Consider the following 20,381-nt stretch of genomic DNA (forward strand, 5'->3'; position numbering starts at 1 on the left):
CAGCGTATATATGGGTCTTGTTTTTTCATCCAGTAAGTGAACCTATGCCTTTTAGTTGGAACATTTAGTCCATTGACAACTCAAGTAGCTACTGATAAGTATGTACTTACTGCCATTTTTTAACTTTTTTTTTCTTGGTGTTTTAGTAGTTCTTCTCTGTTCCTTTCTTCTTCACTTGCTCTCTTCCCTTGTGGTTTGATGGCTTTCTTTAGTGTTATGTTTGGGTTCCTTTCTCTTAGATTTTTGTGTATTTATTATAGGTTTCTGGTTTGTGATTATTGTGGGGTTCATATACAGTAACCTACGTACATAGCAATCTATATTAACTTAATGGTCTCTTTAGTTTGACCTCTGTCTGAAAGCTCTACTCTTTAACTCTCCTCCTCCCACATTTTACGTTTTTGATATCATATCTAACCTCTGTGCATTTGTATCCTTTATCCTCTTATCATGGAAATAGATAATTCTTCCTATTTGTGGTCTTCTCTTTTCCCCTTAAATCAGTCCCTTTAACGTTTCTTGTAGTACTGGTTTCTTGATGACAAACTCCTTTAATTTTTGTTTGTCTGGGAAACTTATTATCTCTCCTTCTATTTCTAATGATAACCTTACTGAGTAGAGTATTCTTGGCTGTAGTTTTTTTCCTTTTACAACTTTAAATATATCATGCCACTCTCTTCTAGCCTGTAAGGTTTCTGCTGAGAAGTCAGCTGATAGCCTTGTGGGATTTCTTTTGTATGTAACTTCTCTTTCTCTTGCAGCATTTAGGATTCTCTCTTTATCTTTAATTCTGGACATTTTGATTATGATGTGTCTTGGTGTGGGCCTCTTTGGGTTTATCTTGTTTGCAGCTCTCTGTGCTTCCTGTAACTGGATGTCTGTATCCTTCCTTAGGTTAGGGAAGTTTTCATCTATTATTTCTTCAAATAGATTCTCTCCCCCTTTGTCCCTCTCTTCTCCTTCTGGGACACATATAACATGGATTTTAGTGCGCTTGATGTTGTCCCAGAGGTTCCTTAGACTGTCCTTACTCTTTTTAACTCTTTTTTCTTTTATCTGTTCAGCTTTGGTCATTTCTTCTAGTCTTTTGTCCAGCTCGCAGATCTGTCCTTCTGTATCCTCTACTCTGCTTTTGAGACCCTTTAGCGAATTTTTCATTTCCAGTGTTGCATTCTTCATTTCTTATTGGTTCTTTTTTATATCTTCCATTTCTTTGATGACATTCTCACTGAGTTCATCCATTCTTCTCCCAAGATCAGTGAGCATCCTTAACACTCTTTGTTTAAACTCTCTGTCAGATAGGTTGCTCATTTCTGTTTCACTTAGTTCATTTTCTGGGGTTTTGTGCTGTTCCCTTACTTGGAACATATTCTTTTGCCTCCTCATTTTGCCTCTTTCCCTTTGCTTGTGTCTATGTATTAAGTAGGTCAGCTACGTCTCCTGCTGTTGGAGAGGTGACCTTATGTAATTGATCCCTTGTGAGGCCTTACAGTGTTCTTCCCTCAGTTCCAAATATTCCAGAGTGACCCCTATGTGGGCTACATGTGTCCTGTTGTGGCATGGTTGCTCTTCCCGTAGTTGCCCAGGGAGGCTGAGCTAGGCCCCTGGCCAGCTGTTGTAATGCTCAGCTGCTTGTAGTTGTTGTGGGCCCTTCAGCCTCTTTATCGGGTGTGGGGTGTCCCAGCACAGTTGGCTGCAAGGACTAATAGCACATTCTTGTTGCAGTATTTCTATTAAGTGGGTAGGCGTCCAGTGTGGCTGGTTGTTAGCCTCAGGGGCTTACAGTTGCTATAAGCCTCCAGGCTTTAGGTCTCTTGTCAGCTCTCTGAGGGTTGCAGCTGTGTGGGGCTGGCCTCAGGCACAGGAGCACCCAATTGTTTCAGGCTTTGATAGGTGGGGCCAACCCCCTATGTGGCTCTTTGAGAAGCACATGTCTTCTGCAGCTGACAAGCCCCACCACCCAAGGTCCACACACACTGTAAACACAGTCCTGCCCCATGTGCATGCCCCCACCTCCTGAAGTGGACCCAGTCTCTCCAAGGCGGGAGCCCCACACACTTCCCCACCAACCCACACTCTCCACCCTCTCCTTGCTCATGCCCTGCCCCACAGAGATGGGCCCACTTGCCAGGCTTCAGAGAAGCCAGGCAGCTCACTTAGCAGGCCCACAAGTTGCCTGAGGGCTTGTTGTTGGGTGGGGCCAGTCCCTAGGGTGGGCTGCCTTCCCTGGCTGAGTTGGATTAAATCGGTGCTCATATGGCTGGGGCAGACCCTGGGCTAGCAGGCCATAGGGAGAACTCCCATGGCGTCTGTGTCAGCACACCCACACCCGGCCACAACAATGGCCACCGCCAATGTCCCAGTCCCTGGAGAGTTCTCACCTCTCACCGAGATGCACTCAGAGCCTATCGGGTGAGTCTCTTTTCACCAAAAGATTGTGCACTTTTCTTTCTGGTGATTTTAGGTTGCTTTCTGAAATGGGTGAATTTGTGTCTGGGCCCTTTAAGAGCTGGTTTTAATTTCTTTGTGAACCAGCTTTTCTGGGGGTACTCCCCAATTTTTTAGTAGCAAGCAAAGTCAGATATTATGCCATTCATCTCAATTGTGCTGGGTCCAAAAAATGCCTATATTGGGGTTCTCCCCGGCTCAGGGCCCTGCTCTTCCAGGGAGGGCTGCATACCTTTGAGCTGCTCCCAGGCAGCCATGAAGCTCTGCAGCTTGTGACTGTGGTGTTTTTTTCTCTCCAGAAGGGAATTTCTGCCTCTTCCACCACAATTAGGATTGTCGTTTGTTGCAGGAGTTCCTCTTATCCAGTTTTCATTTCTCTCTCTGGGGTACTTTTTCCAAGAGTAGTTGTAAATTGGCTGTGTCCGTGGGAGAAGGTGAGTTGAGAGTCTGCCTACGCTGCCATCTTGACTTCTCTCCCTGTCTTCTAATTCATAGATTTTTTCTTCTGTTTGATCCATTCTGCATGATGGTTTTAATTGTACTTTTTATTTCATTCACTGTGTTATTGAGCTCCAGAATATCTTTTTGTTTCCTCTTTAGTGATTTATATCTCTTTGTTAAACAAGCCAATTTGTTTGTGTATTTTTTCCCTCATTTGTTGAATTGTCTTTCTGTGTTTTTGTAGCTCATTGAGCTTCTTTAAAACAACTACTTTGAATTCTTTATCAAGTAAATTACAAATCTCCCTGTCTTTATTGTTGGTTAGTGGATTATTGTGATCCTTTTGTGGTGTTGTTTCCTGGATTTTTCATGATCCTTGAAGTCTTGCATTGCTGCCTTTGTATTTGAATAGCAGTCATCTCCTCCATTCTTTACTGACTGACTTCAGAAGAGAAATGCTCTTTCAGCCCTGCCTGCTAGGGATTCTGAGGTTTTCTCAGACTTTCTATAGATACACCTGCTCCATGCTTCTTATTCCCTCTTGTGGAAGAATTCTTAAGCTTGTATGCCTTCTCTTGATCCCACAACAGAGCAGGCCAAGTACTGACAGCCTTCCTTTTACTTTCCTCGGGGCAACACTAAAGTTCAAGTTCGTGATTCTCTCCCTGGTCCACAGATTCATGCCAGCTTTCTGTACATGCTTGCTAGCCATCTGCCAAAGCTCACTCTCACCACCATCAGGAGCATGCATGAGGAGCCAGCCACAGGGTGGGAGTATGTGTGGGTGAGGCATACAGAGTTTTGGGGGTGCCTGTGGGCCAATTGTGGGAATCCATGGTCAAGGCATCCCAAGAAGCTCAAAGTAAGCTTCTTGATGTAGTCTGCAACACAGTAGGATCCACAACACTTTAATGCCCTCTGAGAGTCATATCTGCTGCTCTCGCAGCCTCTTCTTGCCCCCAGTCATGCTGCATATGATCAGTACTCTGGATATGGTGAGAGATAAATGGGCCTCTTTGAAAGTGTTCCACATAGTGGAGGAAGCTGTGTGCTCGCTCACACACTCTCACTGTTCCCCATGGCAGAAAGCACTAGTCAAGAAGGTCTCTTTCGACAGTGAGCTGTGTTGTCTTAGGGGAGGGGTTATGCCTGTAAAGTCAACTGTTCCTCTTACCCTCTCCATATACCCAAATTCATATTTTTTTGCTCTATTAGTGTGCTGAACCTTCTCTGCTGGAAACCTGGACTTTCACAAAGAGTCTTTTATACGTGGGTAATTGTCTAAGACAATGTCCTCCAGGGGATCTTGGACTATGTTTCAAAGGGGCTGAAGCTAGTTCATGGGCCACTACAGGATCCACAGCTGGGATAAAGCCCTATTACCTAACACACAGGTAGGGAAGACTCCTCCTGGGTCCATTTGCATATGTGCTGGATCCCACAGCTCCCACAAAGGCGCTTTTGTCTGTGGATGGATACCAAATTGTTATTGTTGAAGGGGTATATGAGTGAGGGACATTTTATTCAGACATATTGCTGACATCACTCTATCATCATTTTTGTGTGTGTGTGAGGAAGATTAGCCCTGAGTTAACATCTGTTAATCCTCCTCTTTTTCCTGAGGAAGATTGGCCTTGCGCTAACATCCGTGCCCATCTTCCTCTACTTTATATGGGACACCACCACAGCATGCTTTGACAAGCAGTGTGTTGGTGCGTGGCCAGGATCTGAACCTGGGAACCCCGGGCCACCGAAGCAGAGCGCATGCACTTAAGCACTATGCCACGAGGCCAGCCCCTATCATCATTTTTTCTTAATGCTCAATAGGATCATTCCCACCAGTATACCAAAAAAAAAAGCAGGAGTAGTTCCTATAAGTAAAAAATATTACCTTGACCACACAGCTTCTTCCAGCTACCACCCCATTTTCTATCACCTTTAAATAGCAAAATACTTTGAAATAATTACGCATATTAGTTATCGCCACTTCCTTTTCTTCCATTAACAATCTCTGTTTCAACTAGATTTTAATTGAAAATTTTAATGTATACATATTGTAGAAAATTCAAAAAGAACAAAAGGACAAGTGGTAAAAAGTTACTCACTCTCCCATACTAGATCCCTAGCCCACCTCCTTTGATCCCTAGTCCATTGACTATTACTAGTATCCCTTCTCTCTCTAATTTACCTGAGATTTTTTGTCCTTACCATTCCATGGAAATAGAGTTCTCAAATGACCTTCACATTTTCAAATTCACTAGCAGCATTTGATACAGTTGATTCTCCTTTGATAGCTCCTAAAAAGATAACCTTTTTGGTTACTCTGTCACTATGCTTTTTTGTATTCCCTTCTGTCATGCTAGTTATTCCTTTTCAACCTTTGTTGCTAGTTTTTCTTCTCTCCAATCTTTAAATGTTGAAAAGTCCAAAAACTCAATCCTTAGACCTCTTCTCTTTCCTATCTATAACTATTCGGTATACAATATCATCCAGTCCCATGGTTTTATATGCCATCTATATGCTGATGAATTCCAAATTTGTATCTTTATACCACCCAGATCTCTAATTTCCAGACTCATATATGCAACTGCCTCATTGACATATCCACTTGGATGTCTAAAAGGGATCTTAAACTTAACATGAAAACAAAATTCTTGCTTCATTCTAAACCCACTTATCCATATGTATTCTCCATCTCAGAAATTGGCACCACTATTCACTTGGTTGCTAAAGCAAACACACACACACAAACACATCAACATATCTTTTGTGTCATCCTTGCCTTCTCTCTTTTTCTACCAGCTGATGTGTAGTTAGCAAATTTTATAGGGACTGCCTTCAAAATATATCTAGAATTCAGTCACTTCTCATCACCGATTCTAAATCATCTTGATCTCTTATCTAGATTATTGTGAAATCCTCTTAATTTGTTACCTTGTGCATTAGGTTCCAATTGCCTCTGTGACAATTACCACTAATTTAATGGAAAAAAATGACATAAATTCCTTCTCTTATAGTTCTAGAGGACAGAAGTCCAAAATGAGTAATTTTTAGCTGAAATCAAGTGTTGGTAGGGCTGAGTCCTTCTGTAGGCTTCAGGGGAGAGTCCATTTGGTGCCTCCTCCAGTTTCTGGTGGCTGCCAGCTTTTCTTAACATCCATATTTCCACTAAAAGTTTTTTCACAGCAATCTAGATTTTTTCTATCATGCTGCTCTAAATTCTTCCAGCCTCTGTCCACTGTCCAATTCCAAAGTCACTTCCACATTTTTAGATATTTGTTACAGCAGCACCCACTACTGTTGTATTAATTTTCCATATGCATTAATTAATTAATTTGTATTAATTTTCTATTATTGCTGTGGAAAAATACCACAAACTCAGTGGACTAAACAACACAAATTTGTTTTCCTACAATTCTGGTGTTCAGAAGTCTGAGATAAGTTTTACTAGGCTAAAATCAAGGTGTGAGCATGGCAGGTTTCTTCTGGATGCTCTGAGGGTAGAATCCATTTTCTTACCTTTTTTTAGCTTTTAGTGACCACCTGAAATCTTTGGCTTGTGTTGCCTTTCCCTTTCTTCAAAGTGCATCACTCCAATCTCTGCTTTCATCATCAGATGAAATTTATCAGTGATTACATTTAGTGCCCTCCTGGATAATCCAGAATAATTTCCTGATTTCAAACTTCTTAACTTAATCATACCTACAAATTCTTTTTTGCCATATACGGTAATATTCACAGGTTCCAGGGATTTGGATATGGATATTTGAAGGGTCATTTATCAGCCCTCCACAGTGCTCAATATTTATTAGTTGAATGAATGAATTAATAAAAACCACATCATAATTTTTTTATTCAAATTTGAAGGATTGACTCATTCAATTACCAAGGGATACAATTTCAAGAAGAGTAATGAATGAAGTAAAAGTAGAGCAAAAATAATAGGACAGGAAGGAAGTCATGTTTATAAAAAGTAGATTTGAAGTGGTGGATAGATAAAATGGGAAGGAATAAACAATTCTGAGAGCAAGATTTTACTCCAGAACAAATCAAGCAAATTAAAATTATTCAATTTTATTAAATGATATAATATATTTGAAAGTGAATTTTAAACACCAAAATACTATGAAAGCACAATAAACATATTATTTATTATTGTTATTGCTATTGTCACGACATTTCGCTCAAAAGACTTCATTATGATGTCCAAAAAAGAAATGTGCCTTTTCTTCTATTAATTTTTTTCCTACATTCTCATCATTAAAAAAGGGAAGAGTGATACAGTTCATAATCATTGGCTAAAAGAAGCCCAATTTGTCATTCTATGTCATTACAGTTATTGATTTTTGTGTCCTGTTTAAGAAATATTTATCTACTCCTCTATCATTAAGATATTCTCCTATGTTACCTGACAAGAACTTTATTGCTTTACCTTTCAGCTTTAGGTGTACAATACATCTAGGATTGATTTTGGTGTGTGATGTGAGATAAGGGTCAAGAATCACATTTTTTCCCTTAAAGATACTTAAATCACTAGTACCATTTATTGAAAATACCATCTTTTCCCAAAGCATAACAACTTTGGGATAATTTGTGTGACCATAGCTATATAGGTCTCTTTTTGCATTCTCTATTATTTTCCATTAGTTATTTGTCTTTGTGCCAATACTATGTTGTCTTAATTGCTGTAATTTTATAATAAGTTGTTATATTGATATGTGGTAATGCTTATCTTTCACACTTATGGTTTTTCTTCCAAATTGTCTTATATATTTTTAGTTCTTTCATTCCTATATAAAATTTAAAATCAACTAGTCAGTTATCACAAAAAGTCAAAAAGTTTTATCGGGATTGTACTGAATCAATATACCAATTTGGGAAGAACTGCTATACTTATAATATTGAGTCTTATAGTCCCTGAAAATGGTATATACCTCCATTTATTTATATTTTCTTTAATTTATCTTAATATTTGTTTCTACTCTTCAGTGAAGAGATATTACATCATTATATTTTTAGATTTATTCCAAAGTACTTGGTGTTTGTGATGTTATTATTTAAATGGTATTATTAAAATATTTTCTAATTGTTTTGTTGTACATGGAAATATAATTAATTTTCACATTTAGTCTTTGTATATAACAATATTACTAAATTCTTTTATTAATTCTAATTATGTGTCTGTAGCTATTTTAGATTTTCTATGTAAACTGTAGTGATGCCTGTAAACGATGACAGTTTTATTTCTTCTTTTTCTATTTTTAGACTTTTAATTTATTTTTTTCTTGTCTTATTGCACTGGCTAGGACCTCCAGTACAATGTTAAATTGAAGTTGTACTAGTGGACATCCTTTTCTTGTTCCTGAGCTCAAGGGGAATGTTTACAACACTTCACCCTTGAATATTACATTTTTTCTAGTTTTATTAGATTCTCTTTATCAGATTAAGGAAGTTCCCTTCTATTCCTTGTTTGCTAAAAAATTTGACCCTAAATGAGTGTTAGATTTTATCAAAGGCTTTTTCTGTATATTGAAATGATCATGTAGCTTTCCCTCTTTTATTCTAATGTGTTAATGTGGTGAGTTTCAAATGTTAAATCAACCTTAAATAAGCCTCATTTGGTTATGATACAATATCCTTTCTATGTATTCAATTTGATAAACTGTTTAAGAATTTTGGCATCTGTATTTATGAGAGATATAGGCCCATAATTTTATTTTCTATTAATGATCTTGTCAAATTTTTCTGTCAAGGTTATGCTCTTCTCATAGAACAAATTGATGTCTTCCACTTTTTTTATTTGGAAGAATTTGTAAATAATTGTTTATATTTCTTCCTTAGGTGTTTGAGAGAATTAATAAATGAAGACATCCAGATCTGGAATTCTTTATGTCGGTAAGTTTTTAATTTTCGGGTCAACATTTTTATTAAATATACAATAATTCAAATTTTTCTATTTCTCCTTATTTAAGTTTTCATATGTGTTATTTGTCAAAGAATTTACCTATTTCATCTAAATTTTCCAATTTTTTGGCATAAAGCTTTTGTTTTCTTTTTCATTGCTTTCTGTTATTTTTATTATTATTTTCCTCCTCCATACATTGGCTTCAATTTGCTGTTCTATTTCTAGCTTCTTGAGATGAATACTTAAATCATTGATTTTCAGCCTCTCTTCTTTTCTAATATATGAATTTAAGCCTATGAATTTCTAAATAGGTCTTTGCATCCCACAAATATTTAAATATCATATTTTCTTTATGATATTCAAAATATTGTTTAAAATATATTCTAATTTTTATTGTGATTTATTCTTTAACCCATAGACTGTGTTTTTAATTTCCAAATGTTTAGGTAATTTTTAGTTTTCTTTTTGTTATTGATTTCTAGATTTCTTCAACTATGGTCAGCAAACATATGCCATATGATTTCAGTACTTTGACACTTGTTGAGACTTGCTTTATGGCCCAGTCTATGGTCACTTTTGTTAAATGTTGCATGTGAACTTGAAAGAACGTGCATTGTGCAGTTGTTTGGTGTAGTATATTATTTATATTACATCAAGTTTTTTTAATCTTGTTATTCAAATTTTCTATATTTCTACTGATATCTTTTTGTCTTCTTGGTCTCTTAGTTACTAAAATCAATATGCTAAAGTCTCCACCTATAATTGGGAGTTTGTATATTACTCCTTTTAGTTTTATAAATGTTTGTTTTATGTATTTCAGAGCTATGTCAGTGGGTATATTCAAATTTAGAGTAGTTACATCTTTCTATTGGATTGACACTTTTACCATTATAAAATGTCCCTATTTATCTTTATCTTAAGTTAACTTTGTTTGACATTAGTATAGTGCCATGAGCATACTATTCATTTGTATGTGCACAGTATTTCTTCTCCATTTTTTTTTAATTTTTAACCTTTATGTGTCCTTATTTTTAGGTGCATGTCTTATAATCCCCTGTGACATCTTTGTCTTTTAAATGGTGTATTTAATCCATGTACTTTTTTTGTGGTAAGAATACTTAACATGAGATCTGCCCTCTTAACAAATTTTTAAGTGTACAACACAGGATTGTTAACTATGGGCACAATATTATACAGAAGATCTCTAGAATTTATTCGTCTTAATCCATTTACTTTTAATATAATTACTTTATATTTGGATTTAAATCTAACAACTCATTTTTATTTGTTATTTGTCCCATATTTTTGTTCTTTTTTCTCCTTTCTTGATTTATGTATATTAATCAAGCATTTTTATTAACCTCCACCATTATTATCTTATTAGTTATACATTCCTTTATTATTCTTTTGTAGTTATCTTAGAGATTACAACATAATTTTTTTATTTATTAGAGTTTACTACAAATTAGTATTTTTACATCTCCCCAAACAATGCAAGCACCTTACAACACTTTTACTCCACCTATTCCACCCACTTTTATGCACTATTACTACCATAAGTTTTATTTTTCATAAAATTTTCATTTTATTTTAAACTCAACAGATTATTATATTATTATTTGTAAATACTTAATATTTATATTCTGTACCCACATATTTGCTATTTTTGATGCTCTTTATTTCATCTTGTATTTACGTGCATCATCTTGGGTCATTTCTTCCTACCTGAAGAATTCTCATTTGTGTTTATTGTAGTACATTTTGCTGGCAATGAAATTCTTACATTTTTGTGCATGTAAAACTGTCCTTATTTTATGTTCATTTCTGAAGAATATTTATGCTGAGTTAAAAATCCTAAATTGGCAGGTTTTTTTTTTTCTTTCAGAACTTTAAAAATGTCATTCCGTGGTCTTCTGGCTTCTATCACTCATTTTCCCGTTTATGTCAAGATATAGGTTAGGATCACCTATGTACCAAAGGAATATACACATAATCATTTATAACATAAAAAAACTAATACACTTTCAAATAAAGAAAACTACTCAGAGATTTAACTGGATTTGAACTTCCAATATTTTGAGACTTACACCACATCTATATAAAGCAGGCATGTTATGATATTTGGTTAAACTTTACCTTTTCTTACTGTTCCTCGATTGACTTATCTAGTGCTCTACAAAGCGAGGTGCATGTGCAACACAATCCATTGGAGTGTGGAAATAAGATATTAGAACTCCAATTTATATATTTTATTTCATCTTTTGAAATTTTCTATCTTAATGTATGATTTATGAGGTATATTATTACAGTAGAATATAAGTTACACACACACATATTGAGTTGTGCTCAAAAGAAAATTTGGAAAATAATATTTTAGACTGTAGACAGGAAGCCAAAATCAATGCAGGTGCAAAGTCTTTTTCCCAGAATATGAAATCAGTCATCCAGCATGTCACACTTCCAAACTGTTAAATTTCCAGGAGCCCAGGCCATAACATCTTCTAGCTACTCTATTGAATACATGTGGTTTCACCGCAGACTAATAGATCATTGATCAACTGCTTTTTGGAAATGCAAAATATACAAGTTTTAACTGTTTCAGGAATCCATGAAGTTTCATTTTTCAAGACCATTCAGAGCAGTGGTTCTTAATCAGAGCTGAGTATCCAAATCACCTGGGAGAAGTTTTAAATACAGACTTGATTAAGCTATACCCGGAGATTCCGCTTCATGAGTCCAGGAGCAGCTCTCAGGCACGCTTACATTTTTAAAATTTCCAAGTTAATTATGATGTTTACCTCCAGTTTAGAACAACTAGACTAAATATTTTTATTATTCAGTGTCTCCAAAATCTTCCCTAGGTAAATCAGTAGTTATTTAGTATGAATATGGGCCAGGCTTTGTGCTGGATACTAGAGTTTTACTTAGGAAATAAATATAGATTTGACTCTAATAGAAATACATTTGACCATTTTGACTTATTTTTGTTTTGTTTTTGTTTATGAACTTGATGGTTTAAGTGTAAAAAAATCAAGCTCTCGGGTATATGTGTATATAAGTAAAATCTCAGAATTATCAATGGTCACAACTCATTGTTGCTGGTAAATAGTAAAAAGTAATATTTTTAGAACAAATTATATCTTGTATATCCTCAGTAGATAATATGATTATTATCAAATCAAAGGGGCACTTTCCAAATGAAAAATATCATGGACCAATTTTCCCTGTGTGTAGGAACAATTTAAAATCCAGATCAACACTTATGTGTGCCCCTCTCATGCATCATTAGTGGTTTGATTTAATATAAGCTCTGATAATATTAAAAAGTTGTGGGATTTTTTCAGAACTTATTTAGTGAACTTACTTAGAAAATATGTGTGTTTACTACCGGTTTAGACTTTCTCACACAAGGATTAGTGGAGTTGGTTCAATTTACTGTTCTATATAATTAAATGTTTTTTATACATTTTAAAATTTGTCAAATTAGTGTTTTTTATTGTAGCTTTTGGTCCATATTTTATTTCCATTCAAGTTTCTAATGAAACTACACTGATGAAAATACATTTCTGTTCATCTTTAACTCGGTTTATGGGAGGGGAACTGTGATGTGAATTACAGGTAGACATTCTTGGATAATGGAGTTCAGAGAATGCAAAGGTTTCTCAAAGTGTTGTTTTTGAAGCGTTATTAATAATAATAGTTATTATTATTATTTTTATTAGCCATTGTACAAATTAAATTAAAGCATTTTTCTTTTAACAGACCAGAAGTAAACATCAGAACATATGATAATGTCACACCAAGTAAGAATTTATTCTTTGGAGTTCAATATTATTTAGATTATATTTGAAACTAATTTTAAGGACAAATGAATAGCACCCTCCATTCAATGTGACAAAGCATAAAGTGCCCTGAATTTTTTCTTAAAATTTAAAAGAAGCATGTATACTGGTATGTCTGTGTTTAAAATAATTCTGGCTTTGATGTGGGTTTTTACTAGCTAGTTTAAAAGGAAATATTTAGTTTGTTCTTCATTATTATAAAAATCAAGGTTAATTGCATAAGGTTCCCTTCTGTTTAAAGTTCACAATTACAAAACCCAAAGTAGAGAAGAAAAATATAGCCAGGAAGATGAAAGTGGACAGTCCATTTGTTGAACAGCTACAACTTTAGGAAAGTTCTCCTTAATATTTTGAGCTGAAGTCTGCCTGAATTGTTACAACTTTTACCCATTGGTTCTAGTTCTTCCTTCAGGAAACACATAAAAGAAGACTCTAACATTGTGGTTAAGAGCATGGACTCTGGAGCCAAACTGTGTTTTAATCTTAATTCTTCTACTTACTTTGTGATTTGGGGCAAGTAATTTAACCTCTCTCAGTGCTTCGTTTTTCTACATCTGCACAATGAAGGCAATGAAAAATTATATTATCTAATTCAAATGGTTGTTGTGAGGATTAAATGAGTTGATATGTATAAAATGCTTGAAACACAGTTTGGCACATAGACATAGTGAGCACTATATAAGTGCTAGCAGTTGCAGCTATTCTATCATTACTATTACTACTCCTCTTCCATATAACAGCTCTTTAAATATTTAAATATAGTGATCACATCTCTCATTATTCTCCTCATCTACCGGAGAAACTATCCTGAGTTACCTCACCAGTTCCTCTTTTAACATAGCTTCCAGATATTTTCATCTCCTGGTCACTCTATTCTTCCAGTGTGTATATGCCCTTCTTTAAATAGGGTTCCCAGAACTGAATGCAGTATTTTGGTCTGTGTCTTAGGATGTCGTTGAGGTCAGAGGAGGGCTAAAATAAACATTTAGATTTAATCAATAGAGATTTTTACTGACCACTCTATGCTCGGCATTGTGCTATTATGGGGACAATAGAAGTCATATTGTCTGCAATCTAACCAAAATGACATATAGAAAAGAAACCAAGATAGAGGAGATTATGGAGATGTTTTAAAGGAAACTGAATCCTTCTCTATTTTCTATTCCTACTGTGTAATTGTATTATTTTAACTATTATGATTTAAGTAACCCTCTGTGAAAATTGGTTTAATCTAGAAAATAAAATTAAAAATGTAATTTTAAACATAATTCAGGGCTAAATGGGGACATCAGATTTAATTTTTCCTAATTGATATGCAAATAAACTATAAACTCCAGGGGGAAAAGCTCTAGTTTGAGTTATAACTTAGCTTAATTCAAACAATATATTTCTTACTCAAGAATATTTCAGTGTTGATGAAAGTTTGGCTATTAACTGCAAATTGTTTATTGTCTTTTCTCGTGTTTAGTCAGTGAATCAAGGAGGACATTATGGAATCAAGAATACTTCACTATGACATTTCCCAAACCACCCCAGCCAGGTAGAAAAAAGATATCAAGACCTTCAGAATTACAAATCACAGTTCCCGTAAGTATTGAAAATGTCATTTTTAAACTAAATCTAAGACAATCCAACAATATATAAATATAAATAAGATATATATAATTTGAATTTTACTACCTATTGGAAGCAGATATTTTTAAATTTATAATCCCCTGTAAAATGATTGCCCCCAACTGTTTCAGATTAAACTTTTTATTTATACATATTTCTCCATTTCAAAGACATCATGTAGCTAATAGGCTAGGCAAGCTGGAGAACCTAACGCTACAACTGGTGGGATCTCTCAGGACATGTTTACCAGCTGCAAAAACGTCTAAAATTTGAATCTTAGAACAGGAGCTGATCTTAATGAGGTTTCAGGACCTCTCCATTTTCTTTAATCTGGAACTCAGGATACTACATACTGGGAGATTCAAGTTTTCTACTGTTTTTGTAAAGTGAAGTTATCCTATCAATTAGAAAAAAGAAAAAAGAGCCTTCAGGGTCACCCAAGGTGATACCAAAATATGTTTTAAAAGCATCTCCCAAAGCAGAGTTACTGTCAATACATTTATTCAAGGGCCATTCATTATATCTGTAGTGATCCAAGTTTAATGCTTCTCTTCATGTTTCTCCTTTAATTACATATGACCGTTTCACTGACTGGTGATGTCCCTACCGGATACTTGAAGGAATATAAGAAGTAAATGTAAAATTAGTCTATGTTAGCACTATAACAACCAGATTTGACAAATATTTTGGTAGGAGTTAAAAAAATTACACTACTGCTATACAAATTAATGTGGATCAAACATTTGTTTCATTTTATGTCCTTGTTTTTGGTAGCACTTCACAGCAGGGCTCTCAGCCTCTCAATTTGATCAGAGGCTTTGAAAGCAGGAGTGGAAATCAGGCTAGGCCTGAAGGCTACAGCTATCACAAAAGTCATCATGACAAACTTCAAGAGCATCAGCTTATTTCTGATCTAACTTGGGGGTGAGGGGGTGCACAAAAAGTTCCAAAAGACCTCTCCCATATGGGTGTCCACAAGGAACCCACTATTAATTGTAAGGATAGTCCCTGAATTGTCAGGGATCATTGTGGGCCTGTTCCAATCCAAACGTGAATCATTGAGGAAATCCTAAGGTTTCTCCTAAAGTCATTTTATTTCCAAAGTGGAGTTATCTCACATACACACACAAACACACACAACGTTTAAAAAGAAAAAAAAAATTCTTGCATTTTAAATAGATGTTTAATGAAAAGCTAGACTATTTTCATGTTTCAATATAAAAATATATAACTCATTCAAAAATTCTTATCATTATTCTAACCAATATTTTCAGAGACATGACAAAAGAAAATTAGAGGAAGTTCAGAAGCCAGCTCATATATGGATAAGGCATTCTTTAAGAAAAATTTTCCAAAGGCCATCTATTTACTTAACTGCAAGGAGACGGGTTCCATTCAGACATCCTTATACTCCTCAAACCCATTCTGAAAAGGCGGAATATAGAAAGTCCAAAGATATCAAAAAAGGAACAACTTTGAAGAAAGATTCCATGGAAAATACAGGCCCACATGAAACAACTTTAGAATCCAAAAAAACAGTAAATGATGAGAAATCTAAAAGAGGAAATAAAGTAGGTAAAACTCCATCAAAATCATCGCATGAAAGTGAACTATATAAGAAATCAAAGTCCAAGTCAGAAATAAACCCATACTCCATAGATTCTAAAATGGTCTCAATGATAGATCCAAAAAAAGATAAGAGAGATTCAAAGAATTCCAAGGAGACAGATATTGAATCCATATGTACAAAGAAGGATTCTAAGAGCTCAAAGAACAATTCTGATGCCAAATCAGAGACTTGCTCTAAAGATAGTTCAAATATAGATTTAATGATGTATTTAGAGGAGTCTGGCGCTGAATCCATGGAACTTGATATGTGGTTAAAGAATTGCTCACAGAATAATTCGAAGAAGCCTTCAAAAGACTCAAAGAAGGATGCAAAGAAGAGCTCTGATGCTGAATCTGTAGATTCAAAAGATGCAAAGAAAGATAAGAAAACGACAAAGAAAGACACCAAGAAGAAGGATGCAAAGAAGGACACAGAGTCTACTGATGCAGAATCTGTAGACTCAAAGGATGCAAAAAAAGATCCAAAGAATGCTAAGAAAGATTCAAAGAAAAAGGATGCAAAGAAGGATGCAGTGTCTACTGATGCCGAATCTGAGTCTGAATTGGAGTCAAAGAAAGGTAAGAAAGATGAAAAGAAGGATAAGAAAGGTTCAAAGAAAGATGACAAGAAAAAGGATGCAAAGAAAGATGCAGTGTCTACTGATGCTGAATCTGAGTCTGAATTGGAGTCAAAGAAGGATAAGAAAGATGAAAAGAAGGATAAGAAAGGTTCAAAGAAGGATGACAAGAAAAAGGAGGCAAAGAAGGACACAGCATCTACTGATGCTGATTCTGAATCTGAAGGGAATGCAAAAAAGGGTAAAAAAGATGAAAAGAAGGGTAAGAAAGATGACAAAAAGCAGTCTGCAATGAAGTCTGAAGAGTCTACTGAAACTGAATCTGATTGGGAGTCAAAGAAGGATAAGAGTGATTCAAAGGCTAAGAAAGATTCAAAGAAAGATGCCAAAAAGCAAGATGCAAAGAAGGACATAGAGTCTACCGATGCTGAATTTGATGCGTCTTCCAAGAAAGACCCAAAGAAGTCCGAAAAGTTAAAAAGTTCAGATGCAGAATCTGAAGAGTCACTTTATAAACCTGGGGCTAAAAAGAGAGGAGCTGATGAATCAGATGCCACATCTACAGATTCAAAGAAGGAAGCACTGGAACTAAAGAGAGAATTCAAAATATCATCCAAAAAGACTACATTCAAAGAAAAAGGAAAAAAAATTGCAAGTGGAATTCCTCCATCAAGAGAAAGACCACCACTACCACCTTGTGAGCCTTTACTACCATCACCGAAGGTCAAACGTCTCTGTCAGTGCAAGATGCCTCCTCCACCTCCAAAACCAAGATATGCTCCTTTGGTATGTTTACTTCTGTTTTAGTTTTAGAAAAAATTGAGTTTAAAAAAATGAATGATATTTTAAGATTTTGAATTTATATTTTCTCTTAAGAATAGTTATCTTTTACTGGAATATTGACAAGTTTGGAACTTGCAGATAAAAAAGATGAAGAGTACTTCAAAAAGACTCAAAAGAGTTGCAAAACAAATGTCAAAAATTTAAGAATAATAATTAGACTGGAGCAGAGAGAACTGGCTTGTGATTTAAGAAAACATTTAAAATTATTTATAAAGAGAGTCATGTTACAAAAATGGTTAACTGTTCTATACTTAAGAAAAAACAAAAATGAAATTGACTGAAACTTCTACAGGAGCAGATTTAAGTAAGATATAAAGGCATTGCCTAGGAAATTACTGAATATAGTAAAACCTCAAACAAAAAACAGACATAGCAAGATAAAAATATAACATACCAGGACTCAGATATGCAAAAATTTAAATTATTTTATCTATATATGAACTAAATTTTATTATGAGCTGTCATTCTTACTGATAATCAGAAAAAAAAAGTTAACTTAGTAGAAGTAACTAGATCTCTAGTTTATAACAGTCTCTTTCAGGTTAACTCAGTCTCTTTGGGGGTAAACACCTGTAAAGTTAAAGTTTCTATTTCTCTCTTGCAGAGGATCTCCCTTTCCACCTCCATTTCTCCAAAATCTGGTTGTAAGGTGAAGCATAAGTAGACCTCTGACTTTGGATGGAGGGATTCCTGTTTCCCATGTTGTCCTCCCTTGCTGGCTCTCTCTGATCTTTGGTTGAGGTATAATTCATTTGCAGGGTTTCTGGGCATCAGCCTGTGTTTCCTCTGTTTTCACACAGTGTTCATTGTCTATTCTCAGCATGATAGGGCTGATGCCCTCTGTCCTGCTAAACTCAGAGCATCTGTAGATATGGCTGGGCCTTGACCTTGAGCTTCTCATTTTAATTAATTTCCTCCCTCCCTTCCTCCTTTCCTCCCTGTCCTTCTATTATTCTTGTTCTTCCCTCTCAAAGGGCTTCTATTTCCTCTTCTAGCCTGGTGGGGATCTCCCTTTACCTTGTATTCCAAGTTTTTTCTATCCTTGGTTTATAGTAAAACCTTAGGTATAGACCTCCATTAGCTCTTCATATATTTTCCATTTTTTTGGAATTTAGAAATCCTTTTTATCTCTCAAAAAAGCCTGAATTTAAAGTCCATTTTTATCCTAGTGGACTAAAAAAATCAGCTTTGAGACTCAAAGCTGATTAATGACTCCCTTGTTTAGGGGTCAGTCTTAGAGGTTGAGTCAATGGGTGGCTAACAACTAGGGCAATAAGATTTATAAGGAATGCAAATATATTGGTGGATAATTTCTAAGGTACATGAGAAAAAAGGACCCTCAAATAGCTGGATTCTTTTCCACAAGCAGTTTTTATGAAAAATGAGTAAAATACAACAAAACAAGTTGGGGCCGAAGATTAATTTTAATTGTAAACAACAACTTTCAACATATGTTCTGGGCTTGTATACATTTACACCAAGTCTCTTTAATAAACTTCCATACGCATAGCTACTATACAGTTAGGCTCTTCCATCCCTACCTCTTCATTAAAACTACTCTTTTCAAGATTACCAAATATACTACTTAATGAAGGAAATTATATGGTATTTGACCTTCTCCCTCTGATAACAACAATAAACAAACACATAGGGACAGAGATTGGATTGATGGTTGCTGGGGGGGAGGGGGGGAGGGAGGGGGGGTGACGGGGATGGTTCGGTACATGTGTGTGGTGATGAGTTGTAGTTGGTGTTTTGGTGGTGAACATGATGTAATCTGTGCAGAAGTGGAGGTGTAGTGATGTACACCTGAAATTTTTACAATGTTGTAAACCAATGTTACTACAATAAACAAAAAAGTAAAAAAAAAAAAAAAAAAAAAGATTACCAAATAGCTTCTTGTGGCCACATCAATTGGTCTCTCCTCTCTCTTCAGCTTATTTTTCAATTCAGCAGCATCTAAACTAGCTTCTTCCTCTTTCTAAAAACACTTACTTTATTTGACTTCTATAACTCTATGCTCTCCTGTTTTTCTTCCTACTTACTGGTAGCTTTTCACCACCTTTACTGTATTCTCCTCTTCCTCACATTTAATGTTGGAATGACCTAAGACTTAGTCCTGGACCTTCTCTATCTACAGTCCTCCCTTGGTGAGTTCATCCATTCCAATGGCTTTAAAGACCATCTATGTATTGATGACTCTAAAATTAATATATCCAGCTCTGTTCTTTCCATTGAGTTTGAAATTCTTATAACTAACAACCTGCTTGAAATTTTCAATGTAGATTCTACTAGGCATCTCAAATGTAACATATCTCAACAATACTCTTAACCCATGCCAAAACTTATTCCTCTCCTGTCTTCTCCATCTTAGTAAATGGCACCACCATCCACCCATTTGATCTTTTAAAATCTGAATATCATCTATGATTCCTTTCTTTTCCTCATTCCCTACATGTAATCAATTAGTAAGACTTGTCTACCTTACTTCCAAAATATATTCTGAATCAGTCCACTTCTCTCCATCTCAATGACTACTACCTTATGGTCTCACTCACCATCATCTCTCCTGAAATACTACAAGAGTTCCTAACTAGTCTTGCTATCTACTTTCCCCTGCTTAAAAAACTCTAGTGGTAAATCATACGGTATTTGACCTTCTCCCTCTGACTTATTTCACTTTGCATAATACCCTCAATGTCCATCCATGTTGTCACAAATGCCTGGATTTCATCATTTCTTATGGCTGAGTAGTATTCCATTGTGTATATATGATTTCCCTCTTTAAGTAGTAGATAATAACAACAACAAACAAACACATAGAGACAGAGATTGGATTGGTGGTTACCAGAGGGAAAGGGGGGAGGGAGGAGGGCAAAATGGATAATTCCGCACAAGTGTGTGGTGATGGGTTGTAATTAGTATTTGGGTGGTGAACATGATGTAATCTATGCAGAAATAGAAGCATAATGATGTATACCTGAAATTTATACAATGTTATAAACCAATGTTACTGCAATAAACAAAAAATTAAAAAAAAAAACACTCTAGTGGTTTCCCATTATATCCAGAATAAAACTCAGATTTCTTACCCTGACTTTT

General features: G+C 35.3%; 1 protein-coding gene across 1 annotated transcript; it reads left to right on the plus strand.

Moving 5' to 3' along the window:
• The first annotated feature begins 3,967 nt into the window (after positions 1-3,967).
• Positions 3,968-17,943, plus strand: CYLC1 (cylicin 1). Its single transcript, XM_058535084.1, has 6 exons — positions 3,968-4,005; positions 8,731-8,784; positions 12,557-12,597; positions 14,105-14,223; positions 15,525-17,222; positions 17,884-17,943. Exons 1-6 carry the CDS (start codon positions 3,968-3,970, stop codon positions 17,941-17,943), a joined length of 2,010 nt encoding a protein of 669 aa, XP_058391067.1.
• Positions 17,944-20,381: the final 2,438 nt, after the last annotated feature.

Source organism: Diceros bicornis, chromosome X, assembly GCF_020826845.1.
Source record: "Diceros bicornis minor isolate mBicDic1 chromosome X, mDicBic1.mat.cur, whole genome shotgun sequence".
NCBI lineage: Eukaryota > Metazoa > Chordata > Mammalia > Perissodactyla > Rhinocerotidae > Diceros > Diceros bicornis.